This window comes from Myxocyprinus asiaticus, chromosome 49 (assembly GCF_019703515.2).
Source record: "Myxocyprinus asiaticus isolate MX2 ecotype Aquarium Trade chromosome 49, UBuf_Myxa_2, whole genome shotgun sequence".
Lineage (NCBI taxonomy): Eukaryota > Metazoa > Chordata > Actinopteri > Cypriniformes > Catostomidae > Myxocyprinus > Myxocyprinus asiaticus.
The window spans coordinates 21509250-21530728 of NC_059392.1; the positions used below are offsets into that span (position 1 = coordinate 21509250).

At 38.2% G+C, this 21479-nt stretch overlaps 1 protein-coding gene across 1 annotated transcript in view; it reads left to right on the top strand.

The window, feature by feature from the left end:
• Window positions 1–21479, top strand: part of LOC127438449 (ligand-dependent corepressor-like) — a 56232-nt gene that overhangs the window by 16226 nt on the left and 18527 nt on the right. The window contains exon 2 of the mRNA XM_051694050.1: window positions 20466–20531. Within this exon, the coding sequence (XP_051550010.1) occupies window positions 20466–20531 (66 nt within the window). The remainder of the gene's footprint in view (window positions 1–20465; window positions 20532–21479) is intronic.

Sequence of the window (21479 nt, forward strand, 5' to 3'; positions counted from 1 at the left end):
TGGAGTTTTGCTCTAAGATCAAGAACGTATTGAATTTCATTTTTGCTGTTTGAAGGTCCCTCCTCCCAGGCCTCTCGCAATACATCAAGCACGCTGCGTGGGCGTCGCCCATACAGCAGCTCGAATGGGGAGAAGCCAGTGGAGGCTTGCGGGACCTCTCGTACTGCAAATAACGGGGTCGAGCCATTTATGCCAATTTCTAGCATCGTCGTGCACGAACTTACGAATCATGTTTTTGAGGGTTTTATTAAATCGTTCTACCAGGCCATCCGTTTGAGGATGGTATACGCTGGTGCGAATCGATTTAATATTTAACAACTCGTACAGTTCACGTAGTGTCCGTGACATAAACGTTGTGCCCTGATCAGTGAGGATTTCTTTCGGAATCCCCACCCAGGAGATTATTTTGAAGAGTACCTCCGCAACACTGCATGCTGAGATGTTGCGAAGAGGCACTGCTTCCGGATATCGCATTGCATAGTCCAATAGGACCAATACAAAGCGATGTCCGCGTGCTGACCGTTCTAATGGCCCGACGAGGTCCATTCCAATTCTCTCAAAGGGGACCTCGATCAAAGGGGAGGGCGCAATGGCGCTTTTGGGGTGGCCGGTGGGTTAACTAGTTGGCATTCGCGGCATGCCGCACACCACCTGCGGACATCGCCGCCAATGCCCGGCCAATAGAAACGGGCTATTAGACGGTTCAGTGTTTTCTTTTCTCCTAGATGACCCGCCATGGGATTATAATGGGCCGCCTGGAAACCATTTCCCGACGGCTCCTTGGAATCAAAAGTTGGGTTGTATCCTCTTTAGTTTGAGTGTCCTGTGTCACTCTATACAACCGCTCATTTATAATCGCAAAATAAGGGTTTGAAAGGGCGATGTCCGGCTGGAGTCGTTGACCATCGATGACTCTAACTTGGTCAAAGGCGTGTTTGAGGGTTTCGTCTCGTGACTGCTCCAAAGGGAAATCTCCCTCAGGGAATTCCCTGAGAAGGGGAGGGGTTGCAGCCTCTCCCCCTCTCTCGTCATTATGACGTGGAGCTGTCGAGGATGGCCCCGGCTCCGCCTCCCCTGCCAGAGCATCGCACATTACACATCTCCCTAACTTCATACAGGACACATCCGCGCCAATTTCCTTTAATAAAACTCTAAAATCAGGCCAATTAGTCCCCAAAATCAGCGGATGGGTGAGGCGGGAACTAACCGCGGCCTCCACTCTATGCTTTTTCCACGGAATTTAATCGTCAGGGTCACTACCGGATACTTGTGAATATCCCCGTGTACACATTTCACCTTCACAATTTTAGTTGTGACCAGTGCCTCGGGTTGAACCAGGCGTTGGTGGATAGTGGTTTGATTACACCCGGTGTCCACCAACGCTTGGTGAGTACCCCCCTTGACACTTACCGGTATCCGGTACGCTCCGGCCCGGTCGGGGGCAGCCTGTGGGAGGTCAGAGACCCGCACCACCGTCCCCAGCTCCATCAGAGGGCACTGATCTCGGAAGTGGCTCGGGTCTCCGCACCTCCAGCAGGCCGGCCCAGGCGCTACGCCCGCACTTGCGTCGGCGGGCGCCCCCCCTGAGGGGGAGAGCGGCGGGGCATTGGAGTAGGGGAAGGTGTCGCCTCCCACACCCGGGGAACTGGTCTCAGCGGCTGAAGTCCTCCTCGTCTGCGTGGGGCAGGAACAGGACCTGGAGAGAGAGCAGAACGAGAGGAGAGAGGGGAGGGGGAAGAGGCAGAGGGAGGAGAGAAAATGTAGGAGGGCTCTTCCGCCCTCGGGATCGCCGCCATGTGGTCCTCCGCAAGCCGGACAGCTTCCTCCAACGACGCCGGGCGGTGGCACTGGACCCACTCCGCCGTCCCTTTTGGCAGTCGATGTGTGAATTGCTCCAGTACCACCTGATCGATAATTCCATTGACGTCGCGGTCCCCCGCTAGCAGCCATCTTTGGCAGGCGTCACGGAGCCGCTGGGTGAAGGCAAACGGAGCTCTCCAACTTCAAGCTCCGGAAGAGTTGACGATTTTCCTCCGGAGTGCGACCAACCCGTTGCAAGATGGCTCTCTTTAAATCTCCGTAGGCCAGGAGGCTCGTCGCTGGCAGTTGTTGAGCCGCGAGCTGGGCTTCCCCGGACAATAGTGGGATCAGTCGGGCCGCCCATTGGCCGAGCGGCCAGCCCCAGATCTCAGCAGTCCGCTCAAACAAATCCAGGAAGGCCTCGGGGTCGGGGGTAACGGCGCGGGAGTGTCCGGGGTCGCGGCTGAGGATGCCTCCTGGCTGAGGAGGCTCCGGATCGCCTGCCGGTCCTCGGCTTGAACGTGCAGGAGCTCGACAAACCGGCGATCTTGATCTTGTCAGAGCTCAAGCAGTGTCTGCTGGTGGCTCTGATGTAGGCCAACTGGGAGGACTCTACGGGACGACTTCCATCCATCTTCAACCCAAACTTCAATTCCCGGGTTTCGGCTCCAGTGTAAGGAGGAAACGAGAAGCAGCTTTCTTGGTTCAGGTAAGGATTTATTTTCTCTGTCTGTAGCACAATTACAGTCTCACAGTCTCGCATTATGCACTAAGTTAATCTACTATCACACACCGCTTCACAAAATAAACTCTCATCATTTGTAATAAAAACTCTTTACTTCTTGTTCGGGTCTGTAGTGCCCAGGCTCTCTCTCTCTTCTATTTGCGGTGTGTCTCTATTTATGCCGCTCTCCCCGTGCTCACTGAAATTAGAGACAGGTGTTAGACATAATTTAGCTCAGGTGTAAGCGCCCTTACCGCTTTCTCTCTCTCCGGAGAGATGCTTGACCACGCCCCCGCTGCCACAGAGTGTTTTTTGGTGCTTTTTGAACAGTATCACATTACCTGCATTGTATGTAGACGAGAGAGGTACAGTTTTCCATTCACTAGTGTATTGTTAAATCACAGAAGAATACAATGGATGCATGTTCTCTGATGTCTTCATAACGTAAGAGAGATTTGATTCCTTTTTTTTTTCTTTTCTTTTTTTTACTGTTTTTTTGCCAATAAAGTGCAAATTGGTTGTTGCAATATCTTTGCCATCTTTGTCCATTAAGATTTGCTTTCTTGTCCATTTTTAACATGAGTGGTTATACCATAGATGCATATTGTTGCTTGGTGACCATTTGAACTCTTTTAACTAGTTTATAGAGCAATAATAGAGCTGGGCGATATCAAATATTCACAATGATTTTGCTACCGATAAAATAAAGCAACATTGTGGATATTGCAATTATTTGAATGTGCTTTTTATCTGCACTATATATACACATACTGATATATATGTACACTACCGTTCAAAAGTTTTGAAACACTTGACTGAAATGTTTCTCATGATCTTAAAAATCTTTTGATCTGAAGGCGTATGCTTAAATATTTGAAATTAGTTTTGTAGACAAAAATATAATTGTGCCACCATTTAAATTTATTTCATTATAAAATTAAAATTTAATAAAAAAAAAAAAAGTTTTTGAAATTGATGACTTGGACCAAATAATAAAGAAAAGCAGCCGATAAGTGCACGACATAGATGGGAACTCCGTCAATACTGTTTAAAAAGCATCCCAGGGTGATACCTCAAGAAGTTGTTTGAGAAAATGTCAAGAGTACATGTCTGCAAATTCTAGGCAAAGTGTGACTACTTTGAAGATGCTCAAATATAACACAGTTTTGAGTTATTGGGGATTTTGTTTAGTCACAACATAATTCCCATAGTTCCATTTATGTTATTCCATAGTTTTGATGACTTTACTATTATTCTAAAATGTGAAAAAAATAAATTATAATAAAGAATGAGTAAGTGATTCAAAACTTTTGACCGGTAGTGTATATATGGCGTCAAAAGGCTGAAAAATATTGATATACAGTTTTTTTTAGCTATATCACCCATACTGAAAGGAGTGAGGTTTGCTTAAAAAAAAAAAAAAAAAAAAAAAAAAACATAGAAAACAATTTCCACGTAGAAATTGCTAGTAAATGTACACAGGCTACACACAGTTCTTGGTGGCTTTAATTAGAACTTCTCAAGTAGAGTTTTCTTTGCAATACTCTGTTTCAAGTCAATTTTACTCACTTTTTGCTTGTAAATTTTACTCAAGCAATGTAGCACTGAATTAAGCCATGCTTTTAAAAGTGTACTGGCATTTCAATGCTTTTTTTAACGTACTTAATCATGTACCACATGACACACACAGAAGCCTTCAACAGGGAATATTTAATGCATGATTTGTAGTTTATTAGACAACATCACCTTGCTGTACAAATGGCAATACAAGAGCCAGAGCTGTGCATGCAGACCTCAACACTTTGTGCAAAAAATCATGATGACGATAACAATCAATAGATACTTTTCTTATCATGAACATACATTTTTCAAATGAACTTCAGACTTCACAAAACAATTTACCAAACGTAACAACAAAATCAACAATAAAATTGGTGTAAATATGCCCGGTGCATGCTAAAAACACAAGCTTCGAAAGATAAGTAAAATGTACTTTTACTTTATTTACCTGTGAAATTTACTCAAATTAACAAATAATTATGACGAGGTTTTCACATTTAGGATTCATACATGATGACACTTTGTAAAGATAACACACAATCACAAAATACTATTTACTTATATGCCAGAGCATTCATTTTTACATGTTTGAACTGAGTACAAATGTAGAATTTACTTAATATTTTCAAGTTCACATTTAAACTAAACGTATTCAATGTAGAAAGTTCTTCATTCTTTCTGCTATATTTACAGATGTACTTTACTGTAAGGAGAATTTCAAGTGCAAAACTGAGGCATCACTTTCATTACCAGAGTGTCCCTACGCTATGAAAAATGTAATATTTAAAGAAATAAAATTATTCATTCAAATAAATATTTTACTTGACATGCTGCTGATGTTATGTGGGTTCACTTGGAAATTACTGTATTAGTTTGACTTGTGAACATGTAGCACTGAAAATAAACCCTTTGTGGTGACACAAATGCAGAGCACCTTCTTTCAAATAATAAGTTTATATATTATGTAGTAAATTAATGTAGCACAAAAAGATGTTTCCTCTATGCTATATCTGTTTTTTTTATTTATTTTTTTGGAACACTTAACCCTATAAATAACCTACTTTAAAGGGGACTTAAATCCAGAGATCTACTTTAACCTAATGCTGTACATTTGGTACTTAATGGCCAAGTAAACATTGCTTTTGACACTAATCACTACCATCAAAAGCTTAAAAATTGCCTTTCAAAGCCAGTAGTTCTTGTTCCTACGACTAGTGTGTGTACGAGATGTACATTTTGTGCAATTTGGGCTTGGTGACCTGAAAGGTCCTGTCTTAGAAGGCTAACGTCCTGATGGGTTAAATCTCACTGGCTGTTCTCGCGTAGCTCAGCTGTGCATTTAGAGGAACCCAAATCATATTGTTTAACCTGCTATTTAAACAGCACTTCTACACTTGCAATGTTCTTGCTAAAACTGAAAAAGGGGAAATCAAATAGTCAGTGCATTCGAGTGTGTTTTCTGTCTGTTTGTCTGTGTACTTTAAGGAATACTCATGCACTTTCATGCATCTGTTTTTGTATTTTCTTATTTTTCTGGAAAAGCAAAGTCTTTTTCAAATTTATGTAGGTATGACCAGAAAAAAAGCAAATTTTCCTTAAGGTGTGCCTTAGCCCCGTTGTACCCTAACAAAACGATTCAGAAGAAGACAAAGTCTGCTTTTATGTTCTCTTTAAAGATTAAGTTAAAAGACATTCATAATCTTTATGATCTTCATAATGTTTCTTCGTACTAGGTTAACATTAGCGTGCCATTTGTGAAAATAATAATTAAACAATTATCTATTCAAACAAAAGGTTTATTGTTTTTGAATAATATTTAATTTAATAACAGTCTTCTGGTCTATTTTGATCCTAGCTGAATATCAAGGGCTCATTAAGGGATGCATGCTGTCTAGCTTGCATTATTGCTTTTGAGACTTGATAGTATATACAGTGTGTGTGTATATATATATATATATATATATAAAAGAGAAAAATTCTGAGTTCTTTTACAAAAAATGCAGCAATTTCGCTTTTACTTAGCAAGTCTTTATTTACTGAATTGAGCCGAGAGGGCACAACTTCATGACAGTGTGAATAATACCGTATGTTTGGATCTGTTGAGGCTTAAAACATTCAGTTGTCAGTTCATAGGTTTTTAAGCGATACACACTGAATCCTGATACACTACACAGTGTTCACTTATTTAAGATAATTCATTTTAGGGGCCTGGGTAGCTCAGTTTAAAGAGGCTGACTACCACACCTGGAGTTGCAAGTTCGAATCCAGGGCGTGCTGAGTGACTCCAGTCAGGCTTCCTAAGCAACCAGTTGGCCCGGTTGCTAGGGTGGGTAGAGTCACGTTGGGTTAACCTCCTCGTGGTCGCTATAATGTGGTTCTCGCTCTCGGTGGGGCGTGTGGTGAGTTGTGCGTGGATGCCGCAGAGAATAGCGTGAAGCCTCCACATGCACTATGTCTCTGCGGTAACGTGCTTAACAAGCCACGTGATAAGATACGCGGATTGACTGTCTCAGACGCGGAGGCAACTGAGCTTTGTCCTCCACCACCCAGATTGAGGTGAGTCACTATGCCACCATGAGGACTTAGAGCGCATTACATTTACATTTTACATTTGTGCATTTGGCAGACGCTTTTATCCAAAGCGACTTACAGTGTACTTATTACAGGAACAATACCCCTGGAGCAACCTGGAGTTAAGTGCCTTGCTCAAGGACACAATGGTGGTGGCTGTGGGGATCGAACCAGCAACCTGATTACCATTTATGTGCTTTAGCCCACTACGCCACCACCAAATTGGGGAGAAAAGTGAAATAACCCATAGATTAATGTTGAAAGTTATTCAAAATAACTAATGTTTTTACAAAATCCACGTATGGGTACCTCATGTTTTTCATCGCACCGATGTGCAAAAAATTGAAGAATTTTTTTTAAGCAGCATATCAAATGAAATTAGAGATGCTACTCTTTACACCAAAATAGGTTTCAAAGAAAAAACTTAAAAAGGTTTCTTACCAGAGGCTTTTTTGTTGGTTCTGTGCCGGTAGAAGCTCTTCAAGGAAATCGACGCCATGCTGTTGTGTCACGTGACTCGTTGCGCCAGAAGTTTAACCCTTAAATGACAGTCTAGAGTCTTGTGAATAGTATTCAGTCGGTTTAAATTTATTGAAATTATGCGTTGCATATAGCGAAGCCAAAATACTACGTCCACAAATGTGGATGCAGGGTGGCACGAGGTTAATAAAAGGTTCTTTCTCTACTTGTCCAGTTTTAATCTTGTCAACGAATGCCAATAATCAAACAGTTTTAATTAAAATGTACTGTTGACGAAAATATGACGAGAAAAATATTGCAAGTTATTAACGATGCACTAACACTTTTAGAAAAAAAAAATCTAGCATGAATTTATTTAAATAATCCAGTGATATGTTGGGGATTTCTGAAAACTTTACTAATGGGTTAATTACCTCACTTAAAAACATCCTATATATGCGAGATTATGCGAATGAACAGGTGAACTTGAACTAAGTTACGTGCTAGTCAGAATACATAACTTGCGTTGTGAATACGTTGTTTCCTTAAAAATGTGCTACTCGTAATGTAATACTAAACTTGGAATTTTCTAGGAACAAGTAACTTCTAAAAAGAAACTCATACTTCATTTTACTAATTATATGCTATATAATAAGCTTCTTTTTTCCATACCGCTGTACCGCCCTAGACGGACCTGCTAGCAATGTACTTGATCTAATGCCTCAATCTGCACTAGACGTTCCTATTGTGTTCTCTAAGAACACACTGTTATGACCAGCATGTTAAAAATACTTGCCTTATTTCACCACTGGTTTCTTCATCTGATGCTACTCCAAATCATTTGAGAATCATAGTTAGTTTTGCATCTGATGGATGAAGCTAAAATTTTTAAAGCAACTTTTCAATTGCATACCAAACATGCTAAATATAGTCTGTAAAATGACTGATGTGCAGCGGGAGACAAAAGGATGGAGAGGAAAGGCTAATTAAGAGTAGTATAGCGATCTCGCCCAGTGTCACTAAGCAACGTGCAATCCCTCCTTTAGGCCCAGAGGTTAGGAATCACACAGCTGAGAAAATCCCAGTCTGCAGATACAAACGTCCCCTTTTCTATTCCCCCTAATAATAAAATATGTGTACCTTGTGACCTCTTAATTAGCTTTTTCTGCAGTCCCTCAAATTAATTAGTTTGACGAGTGTGTCTGTATGAAGAATAAGGATAAAGGGCATTAAATTGTGAAGGCAGTCAAAATTACGGTAACGTACACTTATATCATTAATCTTTCACAGGTGATGTGGCATTCTTTTATTTATGTTCGTACAATCTAAAAAATTGTGCTGAATGAACTTTGAATTAAAAACAATGTATGAGCAAAATGGCTTAAAAACATGCCAGTTTTCCCTACAGAATTATTTCTTTAGCTAACATACTAAATAGACTCATAGAAACCTCAGGTTCGAATCCATTGCAAAATGTATGATAAAATTGTCTTTTTCATTCATTCCTTGTCGTATTTCCACTGTACGATTAATAAAAAAGTGGTAAAAAAAAAAAAAAAAAGAGAACACCGTGTCATTTGTCCCCTTTAGGCTGCTATTATTTTAAGCCGAAGAAAAACGTTTTTTTTTTTCGCTTACCTTTGTCTCTAAAAACTCTTTTTGGAAATGTTCACTGTTTGACAAGGTCAGCTGTTGGGAGCTTTTGTGTCTGTGTTTAGTTTATTTGGAATTGAACTGAATATGTCAGAATGCGTGAAAAGTGACAGTTCGTAAAATAGAGATCTTTGTCTATTGATATCGCATTGTAACATACAGCACTTTCATTACTATTCATTCAACAGTTGTGTGTGTGAGGCATACCCTTTCAGGTGACGGAACAAGTGCAAAACTGTGTCAAGGGTGAGGGGGCCTGGGTAGCTCAGCGAGTATTGACGCTGACTACCACCCCTGGAGTTGCGAGTTCGAATCCAGGGCATGCTGAGTGACTCCAGCCAGGTCTCCTAAGCAGCCAAATTGGCCCGGTTGCAAAGGAGGGTAGAGTCGCATGGGGTAACCTCCTCATGGTCGTGATTAGTGGCTGTCAATGGGGTGTGTGGTAAGTTGTGCGTGGATCGCGGAGAGTAGCATGAGCCTCCACATGCGGAGTGTCCGCGGTGTCATGCACAGCGAGCCACGTGATAAGATGTGCGGATTGACTGTCTCAGATGCAGAGGCAACTGAGACTTGTCCTCAGACTTATCCTCCACCTCCCGGATTGAGGTGAGTAACCGTGCCACCACAAGGACCTACTAAGCAGTGGGAATTGGGCATTCCAAATTGGGAGAAAAGGGGATAAAAAAATAAATAAAAAAAAACTGTGTCAAGGGTAAGTCTCTCTGGCTGCAGTAGAAGCAGTCAAATCTTCAAGGTAGTCTTAACTACCTCCACATCTGTTATACTCCACTAACAATATGAGCGGTCTTAAACACTGAATTAAACTTAGATGCTTTTGAAAATGTTTAGTGCTGCTTTTTGATGAAGTACCACTGCATCTAGCAATGAGGACACTAAATGTTGAATTGTGTTGTAAAATTGTGCTACTAAATTTGGAAATGTAAGAATTGGTGTTAAATTAATTTGGTTACTTTTTGATTAGCTGTTGTATCTTGTACATTTATACAGGGATTTAAAGTGGAATTTTTATATAGATTTTTTTAAAGGCAAGCATCACAATTACTATTGCTCATATTTGGGGCTAGGGAAAAGGACCAACCCTTAATCCTAAGTCTTAAACTTTGACACATAACTCGTATTACAGGGAAGCAGATTACAGGTTATTGATGTACATCAGTAATTTTTTTTCACAAATGAATATGGAATAGTTCACAGAGTTTGTTCACTGATGTTTCCTTTATTAAAATAAAGTGTTAAATAGGAAGCTAGCAAAAAATGTATGCCTATATTGTACTGATTTGAAATCGAGTTTGTTGCTACACTACAGCTGAGAAGTAGAGTTAAACTAACAGCTTCAGCATTACTGCCGATCACAGCTGAGAGTCATGACAGACGGAGTAATCAAACACGCTCAGGGCGCCTACCTGATACCCAAATTTTCGAGTTGGGATGAGAGACGTAAACTTTCAACATGGCAGAGAAGAGAAAGCTTTCCGTGTCTGTCAAAATAATAGTTCCCTAAGAAATATACAAGAATGAAACTGCCGTTCTTTGTTTCTCTCTGACAAAAAAAAAACTTGAACAGGAGTGAAATACTCGTAGGACGTCAGCATGTCAAATAGGCAGCATCACTCCACGATCGCTCGGAGTAGTTAACTGTCACACTCTTTCTGAGCAACAGAGTTAAACTAACAGCTTAAGCATTAGGGGTGGGAATTATATCAATATTTTGGTCACGATATTATTGCTTATTTTTTGTGCATTGTGACTCAAAACTACGATATATTGCGATATTTCACTCAATGTTTCTCATTCATCTTCACTGGACTTGAGAGAACTGTTACCAAATCAAATATAAAATAATATAAAAAGTCCCAGTTTACAAAACAAGGTGAGTTTATTTCCTAATATCCATGTACAGTACAATGCAAAGCTATAAGCATATAAGACCATAATGGGTCCTATTTCTGTGGTTAGGTCAAAGTAGTTAGTCTGTCTAAAAATTATTTATAGTATTTATGAATACCATAGTAGCCTAAACACTTTAAAATCATTATTTATTACAACATAGTTTCAATACTACGATACTATGATAATGATGCTAACGTTTTTGTCAAAATACCTCTGTTATAGTATAATATATACTAATATATAATTGTTATATATTTTATTAACGGTGGGTGATTATGTGTAAAGCATGATAACTGCGCCTTCTAAGGGACTGATGTTGATTTCCTAGATTGATCTGGCAAAGAGAAATAATGTTTCCCATCACCATAATGTGAAAAAAATTAAATTATAATATTTATACTTGGCCTGCAAATATCGATACAATATCACAAGGAAAAATATCATGATATTTCGATATTTCCTCCATCTCTATTAAGCATTGCTGTTCATCACTGCTTGGGAGTCGCAACAGACAGGGTAATCACACATTCTCAATCGCTCTCTCTCTCTTCTCTCTCTCACAGACATCCTTTTTACTCCAATAACTTGTTAGAAACAGCCTAAGCCGTTGTTACTAGTTCTAAAGTGATTCATTTGAATTAGTAACGGAGGGTTGGATGCATCATTCGAACTAGCAATGGCAGATCTTGTGGTGTTTTTTTTTTTTTTTTTTTTTTTTTTTTTTTGTACAATCATTAGTTTTTCCATATTTATTTCCTTGTTTGTTGAACTGTTGTATAAAAGCAATATTGCATTCATAATCGTGCCGTTTTGTCCATATATCAGAAATGCTAATAGCCGTGCTGATATACGGCCATAACAGCAATCTTACTCTTGATATTGCTTTTATTACGATTTTGCTATCTTATGCAAATTATTACTGAAGACTGTGTTGCTTGGGCCAGTAAGCAACCATCCAAAACACCACAACTGCATATCAATGCACTAAAAACCCTGTGGTGTATTGTAAAATGTGTTTTGAAAATGGCAAAATATACAACAACATTTCCTGAACTTCTCAGTTGCATTAGCTCCATCATAATGTTTGTATAGCCTTTTAAGTCTTTAATTTCCTTCAAGTTAGATTTCTCGGTGAGTGTATATTGAAGACATTCATATTTTATGTCATTTATTTTTATGTGTATACAAAGAATAATACAAGATTTCAAGTCTGATGTGTTCAGTTGAATTCCTAATCATTTTGGGGACATTCAGTTGGATAATTAAATAATTGGATAATTAATTAGACGTTCTGTTATTGGCACATGGTGCACTGAATAAATCATTGGCCCCAACAGGATCGCTGAACTGCACAGCGTGAATCCTGCGTGCCGCCACACTGCATTTCTGCCGACAGCTTCCTGTCAGAGAATTATCATGGAAATGTTGCATAGCCGTTTAGGCTTTTTCTAAGTTTAGAAAATAGCTGTCAGGGTCACAATGGCAGGTTCTTTAAAGATTTGGATTGCTCTTTCAGAAAGAGCAGTAGTGTGGCTTTTTTTAGTAGGTTAACTCCTCAACCAAACAAAGAGAAATGACCTAGTTTCTGTCGTCCGTCCCCAATTTGAACATGCTTGGAGTGAAATTGGATAAATGCAGTTGAAATGTGGAGAAGAAACACCAAATTGGGTTGAAGAAAGAGGGCGGGGGGAAGGTTTGGTACGTATTATTTATTTATTTATTTATTTATTTTTGGTGTTCATTATATTGCGTCAAGCCAGGTAATTGGTGGGCTTTTCTCTCTGAATATATCGGGATATAATCATCGGTTGGGAAAGATCAGAGATGTTACTCCTGTATATGTGTGTGTGTGTGTGTGTGTGTGTGTGTGTGTGTGTGTGTGTGTGTGTGTGTGTGTGTGTGTGTATATATACACTACCGTTTTGAAACACTTGACTGAAATGTTTCTCATGATCTTAAAAAATCTTTTGATCTGAAGGCGTATGCTTAAATGTTTGAAATTAGTTTTGTAGACAAAAATATAATTGTGCTACCATATTAATTTATTTCATTATAAATCTAAAATGTAATAACAAATTTTTTTTTTTTTTAAATTGATGACTTGGACCAAATAATAAAGAAAAGCAGCCAATAAGTGCCCAACATAGATGAGAACTCCTTCAATACTGTTTAAAAAGCATCCCAGGGTGATACCTCAAGAAGTTGGCTGAGAAAATGTCAAGAGTACATGTCTGCAAATTCTAGGCAAAGGGTGACTACTGTGAAGATGCTAAAATATAACACAGTTTTGATTTATTCTGGATTTTGTTTAAACACAACATAATTCACATAGTTCCATTTATGTTATTCCATAGTTTTAATGACTATACTATTATTCTAAAATGTGAAAAAAAAAAAAAAAAATTATAATAAAGAATGAGTGTGTTTCAAAATGTTTGACCGGTAGTATATATGTATGTGTATGTGTGTATAATATATATTTATACATGCGCGCGCACACACACACACACACACACACACACACACTGATCAGCCACAACATTAAAACCACCTGCCTAATATTGTGTAGGTCCCCCTCGTGCCACCAAAACTGCGCCAACCCGCATCTCAGAATAGCATTCTGACAGATCAGCAGTTACAGAAATACTCAAACCAGCCCATCTGGCACCAACAATCATCCATGCAATTATCTAATCAGCCAATCCTGTGGCAGCAGTGCAGTGCAGTGCATAAACAGGTCAGATACAGGTCAGGAACTTCAGTTAATGTTCACATCAACCATCAGAATGGGGAAAAAAATTTATCTCAGTGATTTGGACCGTGGTATGATTGTTGGTGCCAGAGGGGTTGGTTTGAGTATTTCTGTAACTGCTGATCTCCTGGGAGTTTCACACACAACAGTCTCTAGTATTTACTCTGAATGGTGCTAAAAACAAAAAACATCCAGTGAACGACAGTTCTGTGGATGGAAACGCCTTGTTGATGAGAGAGGTCAACAGAGAATGGCCAGACTGGTTCGAACTGACAAAGTCTACAGTAACTTTACAATTGTGGTGAGAAGAATATCATCTCAGAATGCAGTTGAGTTGACACTGTTTTGGCGGCACGAAGGGGATGTTGTAGCTGATCGGTGTATGTGGATAACATGTCTTGCATACAGTAGATCCTATCCTGTTTTACTGATAAGCAATGTTAAGGCCATGTTGAATGTGTGCCCCTGCCTGTTTAAGTAAGAGTTTGTGAAACATTATTTTTAATTTTTTTTAAATTGTTTGGGTTTGTTTTGGAATGGGGATACGGTATTAATTTGTTCAGGTTTTGAAAAGGTCTTAAAAAGTCTTACATTTGAATTTAAAAACTCTGCAGCAACCCTGCTAACACTCATACTCCATGAGTTGCGAAACAAAAAAGGATGGCAAAACCAGTCTAATGCCAAATAAAATTACATGAAAATCATTTCGATATTCACCATGTTGCTTAATGTTATACTGTCATCATCAAAATAATCACAAATGTTGTAAATATTTAAAGGCTATATGCAGGCCTAGCGACTTTCCTAGAAGATTTATCCAAGATGAATGTGTGTGCCTCTTGGTATAAGGGTGTGTTGGTCAATCACATTAATTTTATTGGTCAATTTGTTCACTAGTTTGTTCTCAAAACCTCTAAATGAAGTTTGCTTCGACATGATTTTAGTCACCTCTGGCCAGAATGTCATGCTACTATTTTTGATTTTTTTTTTTCTTGTACCATCCTCTCATGGAATGACCCTTGCAAATAGAGATGGTTGTAGTTGACACAGATTTCGCCTGAAGTACAAACCCAACCCCCCTTTCTAGCCCCTCTGCATGAAGGATGTTAAGGATTGGGGGTAGGGAGTGAGCTTAATTTAGGGTTATGATAAACTGCGGGGAGGCCAGCATGCACCGTCTCCAATATGCTGATTTTTAATGGTTTAATGAAGGTATAGTCCTCCCCCAGAGAGAGAAAGATGGCATTTTTTTCTCCCTTTCCTTTTATGTAAGATGATATTGATATATTCAGAAGTCTGAAATACATTGTCAACAGCTCGGTTCTTTAGGAAAGTATGCTATTTCTTAATGTAATTTTGCTATTTTAGATATTTAAAGCCTCAATAGCAATAATTTAGTTTTAAAATGATTTTTTTTTTTTTTTTTTTTTTACATCCATGAAGCCAAAATATACAGGTTATTGTACTATGTTTATATAGAAGCAGTTTTTATCCAAGTTAATTTCCTAGGGGCCTTATGTCAAGTGCATGCCTCATGGTTCGGTACTCTGCTCAAAGTGTGAAAATCTTCAAATTGACATGCCGTCACTCTTGAGAAACACAAGACTGTCTTAGGATGTTTTGACACTTGGTTCGATTGCTTGGTCTGAAGTTCAATTCTCCCCCAACCCCTGCCCCCACAGGTCTCTTTCCACATTGTACTGACCAAACTGCGGTACGTTTTTGTGTCATTAACATGCGTACCACTATGAGGATTTATGATCAAAACTTTACACTCACAAACGGCACTTCAACAGCACATTTAAAGAGCACCTATTATGGTTTTTCAAATATTACCTTTCATGTAGTGTATTATATAGCTGTTTGTGAATGTAAAGAAAGTCTGAAAAGTTTCAAAAATCAAAGTGCACGACAAATGGAGTTATTGACTCCCAAAAGAAAAAAATGATTCTGAAATACCTGAAACAAGTCATTAGTAATTCCAGACGTACTTCCTGTACTAACCTATGTAATTTGGTAACAAAAAACCTGCCTCTGGTCTTCATTGGCTGCTCGCGAACAGCTTTGACCCTCCCTCAAACGCTACACTAAGCGGTAGACCAATCACAAATGACTGGGATATCTGACCAATCAGAGCAGAGTAGGCTCTCTGAAAGGAGGAGTTTAGAATGAATCCTTTAGAACGGATCATTGAACAAGTCGTTTTTGACACTGGGGAAAAAAGGTAATGCTGCAATTTAAATTATGAGCAAATGAAAGTGTTTTTGACCTTGGATGCATGTAAATCTATTGTATGAGACCTTTAAAACAAAATTAGGCACGTTTAAAAACCATAATAAGTGCTCTTTAAAATTCATGCTTCAGGGATAAAACTACAGTATATGCCAGAGAGTTGGCTAAACACTGAGTACACAATCTCTGACACATAGTCGAATCCCGCTTGCAACATTTTCTAATCCTATTTCACCACATTTTCCTCATAATTTCCCATACTTCCCATCTTGTGTGTATATATATATATATATATATATATTATACACAGTTGTGCTCAAAAGTTTGCATACCCTGGCAGAAATTGTGAAATTAAGGCAATGATTTTGAAAATATGACTGATCATGCAAAAAACAAACAAAAAAAAACTGTCTTTTATTTAAGGATAGTGATCAGATGAAGCCATTTATCATCAAATAGTTGTTTGGCTCCTTTTTAAATCATAATGATAACAGAAATCACCCAAATGGCCCTGATCAAAAGTTTACATACCCTTGAATGTTTGGCCTTGTTACAGACACACAAAGTGACACACACAGGTTTAAATGGCAATTAAAGGTTAATTTCTCACACCTGTGGCTTTTTAAATTGCAATTAGTGCCTGTGTATAAATAGTTTGTTAGCTCTCACGTGGATGCACTGAGCAGGCTAGATACTGAGTCATGGGGAGCAGAAAAGAACTGTCAAAAGACCTGCGTAACAAGGTAATAGAACTTTATAAAGATGGAAAAGGATATAAAAAGATCTCCAAAGCCTTGAAAATGCCAGTCAGTACTGTTCAATCACTTATTAAGAAGTGGAAAATTCATGGATCTCTTGATGCCAAGCCAAGGTCAGGTAGACCAAGAAAGATTTCAGCCACAACTGCCAGAAGAATTGTTTGGGATACAAAGAAAAACCCACAGGTAACCTCAAGAGAAATACAGGCTGCTCTGGAAAAAGACGGTGTGGTTGTTTCAAGGAGCACAATACGACGATACTTGAACAAAAATGAGCTGCATGGTCGAGTTGCCAGAAAGAAGCCTTTACTGTGCCAATGCCACAAAAAAGCCCGGTTACAATATGCCCGACAACACCTTGACACGCCTCACAGCTTCTGACACACTGTAATTTGGAGTGACGAGACCAAAATAGAGCTTTATGGTCACAACCGTAAGCACTATGTTTGGAGAGGGATCAACAAGGCCTATAGTGCAAAGAATACCATCCCCACTGTGAAGCATGTTGGTGGCTCACTGATGTTTTGGGGGTGTGTGAGCTCTAAAGGCACGGGGAATCTTGTGAAAATTGATGGCAAGATGAATGCAGCGTGTTATCAGAAAATACTGGCAGACAATTTGCATTCTTCTGCACGAAAGCTGCGCATGGAACGCACTTGGACTTTTCAGCACGACAATGACCCTAAACACAAGGCCAAGTTGACCCTCCAGTGGTTACAGCAGAAAAAGGTGAAGGTTCTGGAGTGGCCATCACAGTCTCCTGACCTTAATATCATCGAGCCACTCTGGGGAGATCTCAAACGTGCGGTTCATGCAAGATGACCAAAGACTTTGCATGACCTGGAGGCATTTTGCCAAGACGAATGGGCAGCTATACTACCTGCAAGAATTTGGGGCCTCATAGACAACTATTACAAAAGACTGCACGCTGTCAATGATGCTAAAGGGGGCAATACACAGTATTAAGAACTAAGGGTATGCAGACTTTTGAACAGGGGTCATTTCATTTTTTTCTTTGTTGCCATGATTTGCTTTATGATTGTGCCATTCTTTTATAACCTACAGTTGAATATGAATCCCATAAGAAATAAAAGAAATGTTTTTTGCCTGCTCACTCATGTTTTCTTTAAAAATGGTACATATATTACCAATTCTCCAAGGGTATGCAAACTTTTGAGCACAACTGTATATATATATATATATATATATATATATATATATATATATATATATTAAGCCAATATAACAATATGAAGCATGGTCAATAGCATAAGGTTACAGTTGTAATGTAGATCACGGTTTAAGAGACATAAGCAAAACACTTGTAAGTTTTTACATTATGTGAGTCTTCTAAAAAATCACTTATAATGGATTGAACAGATGCAGTTTGTTATGATAGATTTAATTACATGTAATATAAAAATAGCTTGTGTGGGGATCTTAACATCTTGCTCAAGATCTTGGAAATAGTGTCCTTCATTCCATTTCTATTCCTCAGACATCTTGACTCGGTACAGTATATTGATCTTATCTACTGGTTAGAGACATAGGTGCTTGTTGCCCAGTGAAGGTAAATTATTCATACATCCTCTACACTATATATAGACTATTAATGGTCACCAGGAAGTTCAAACAAAAAGCTGCTGACGTGACCCTCCCGGGTGTCAAATTGATTACCTCGTTTGTGTATGTTTGTGACCCCTCCATGACAAATTTCCCCACCATGTTTTAACTGCTGTTCCTTAATTTTGTGGATGTATGCAATGCATTCATTACTCGTTCTCTGTGATTTAGGGTCGTGTGGTATGAATGTTAGTCTTGTTGGATTGAATGAGTTGCTCTGTTGTGGTTATATCCCACACAGTTCTCCTCCATCTGCCCTCTTGCATTACAGAATATTACAAGACATTTAAAAACTGATAAGATTTCAGGGGTGTCCTAAAAATGTGAATTTGCGGTTAAAATTGAACAGAACATTTCCCTATTGTAAAATGGTTGATGAGCGCACATCAGTTCGCATGTTGCATTTTATATTACTGCTTCAAGTTGCAATATTGCTTAGAAACTGTAAACAACTTACATTTGCACTGAGTTTACACTGGACATGGGCAGAGTGGCACAATGTGTCAGAACTAAAATGCTACCATTATAAATCAACAACGCTATTTACAATTGAAGCATCCATCTGCGACACTGTTTGCAAAGTAGGCTTTTTATCTGCTCTGTGTCAGATTCTTTTTAAATTGCGCTGCGGATATACTACGGTCTAGCAGAATCTGAACACATTTCTATAGTCTGATGGGTTATGTGTTATACTGCCCAGCCCAGTGTTTGTGGTTTTTGGGGAGGTTAAGTTTTTTTTTTTTTTTTTTACATTTTTGTGAAATTTAAGTTGGGGAATTTTTTTAACCATCTTTGCATTCTTTGCACAATGCCTGATCATTGTGTACCGATCTAATTATCCACTAAAGCTTGAAAACCACTGCAGTTTTAGCAGTAATGCGACGCATTTAACAAACTGGAATGTTGGAACTCTTTGAAGTGCTTATTTTTAGTTTTCAAAGCTTTCTTTGTAGCCAGCAACAATTTAAAATGCATGCTTTAGAGGCAAACTGCAGTGGGAACAGCTGATGAATAGTGAATCACACTAAATAAGCCTGACTGTTTCTGCTTCTGTCAAACATACTGTCTCCTGAAGGACAAAAAACTTGTGATCGTGTTCATCTTCATCATAATAACAGCATAACGGAGGGCGGTACTGAAGAATTTGTATTTGCATAGATTAACTTTACCAACTTCAGAAAATGCCACTATGGTCCGTTCATGTTAAAATCGTGTGGTTTGGTTTCAGGAATGCATCGAAAATCTGTCATGCAGATAGACAATAATTATTGTAATTATGATGGCCGATATAATCTATACTGCAAAAAGTAATTTTCTTAATGAGTAATTTTGCCTTGTTTTAACATACTTAAAACAAGATACATTTACTTGAGAAGCAAAATGACATAAGATATATTGTCTTGTTTTCTAAGTAATCTAACTAAATTTATTAATTTATATGTTTATAAAAACAAGAACAATTTGCCAATGGGGTAAGAATGTTTTTTTTTTTTATTTTATTTTATTTAACCCGATTGGCAAATATTAATTTTTTCATGTTTAAAGCATAAACTCAACTAAATTAAGATTTCTCTGAAAATAAGTTACAAAACATTCACACTAGCTAATCTAGAATATTATGTAAAAATTTACAATAAGGTAGTATACATTAGTTAATGCAATAGTTAACTTGAACTAGACACGAACAGTGCAGAATTTATTAATCAATGTTAATTTCAACTTCTAGATATAGCTACTAATATATTTTAGCATTAAAAGTTTTATATAGTAACATTAGTTAATGCATTATGAACTAACAGTGTACAATGGTATATTAACATTAAAGTAACATAAACACCATATAAAGCATATCAAATATTAACATTTTGATTAAATGGTAAAAAGCGCTGAAATCATTGCCTTCCAAAATCGGTCTAATCAGACCGATATCAATAATAATACCCCCCAAAAAATCCCATCAACATTGGCAAATATGATATGGTCACAGATATATATTGTATGTGTAGTTTGGTTTAAATGTGCCAAAACTTCTTCATAAATCAGGCATCTTTCTGAAAAACAGATGTCATTTCTAATCATAGCCTCTCTTCAAGTGGAATATAACCACATTCTCTTATTGAATTCCTTTCTGACTCTTTTTACAAGATTACTATTGTGAGGCATGTACAGAGTATAATACTTATCTTTCTTTTGTCTCCCATTTTAGAGGATTCATCAGTGTGTATTCTTGTAACTATGCCACTAATCCAGTATCTGTAGTTAATTAAATTGAGTGGCAGTATTATATTGGGAAAAGCATTGATTTGGTTGATCAAATTGAAAGTAGTTTGTAAATGTGTGGGGGTGGACGTGGGAAGAAGTGTGATCTGTAATTAAAGACCTTTCATATAGCTATTAAGAATGTACTTTGTCTTCTCCACAGGGTTTGAAAGTATTTTGGAGGGGCTGTTTGGACCAGGACTAGTAAAAGATCTTACCCTCTTTCAAGGTAAGTGTAACAGTGATAAATTACAATGATGATTAATGTAATTTAATGAAATAATGTATGAATGTATCTCTTTAAACAGTATAGAACTAGAACTAGGGGGATAAAATAAAAAAATGTTGAGAGTCTGTCATTAAAATACATATTGGTTGGCTACTAATCTGAATATTGGGGGTGGGGGGCACACATCCCCCTCAATGTCTGTAGTCACTATGCCTTGACTAGAAGCATCCTATATAAGAGACATCTTCTATAGTCTATATTCAACAAACGTACCTTTATCAGTATGTCATGGTTCAATATGATACAATCCAGTTTGGTTCACATTTGATGCTGAATACTGTTAAATCCATATCATCCAGTCAACGTGCAGTGGAGTATGATAAATGCTGTTTAATGTCTTCCTTTTAAAGGAACAAACCAGATATCCTTGATATATTTTTTTTCTATGGCATAATGGAGTGCCTCAGGGCTCTGTATTAGGTCCTTTGTAAATTCACCAAAAAGCTGTGGGTCTACCATAAAAGGAGAAATGGTTAAATGTTAACAGTTGTGTGGTCCTGGAGGACATAATTAATTGTTACAAAAAGCTGTTCAAGTGTTGATGAGTTAAATTGTCAAATGATGTAAAAATGACTTGAATTAAACACCTTTTGGGAAAACTCCCTTTTCAGTTTCCTAACGTGATTTCCAAAGTATGCTGTTATGGAGAGTTTATTCAAAATGTACGTTTTCAGTAAAGAAAAACGCAGTTTGTTTTGGATGAGAGGCATAAACAAATGCATTTTCAGTTGAAAGCATATTACTGTGGACGTGACCTTACATGAATAGAACTTGTATTATTGAGAGAAATGCTCATTTTTTGCAAAAATGTTAGCCTGAAATTTACATGGCAACAGTTATAATGACAATTCAGTTAAATGTGTTGCTGAATACAAATCAAAGAGCCAG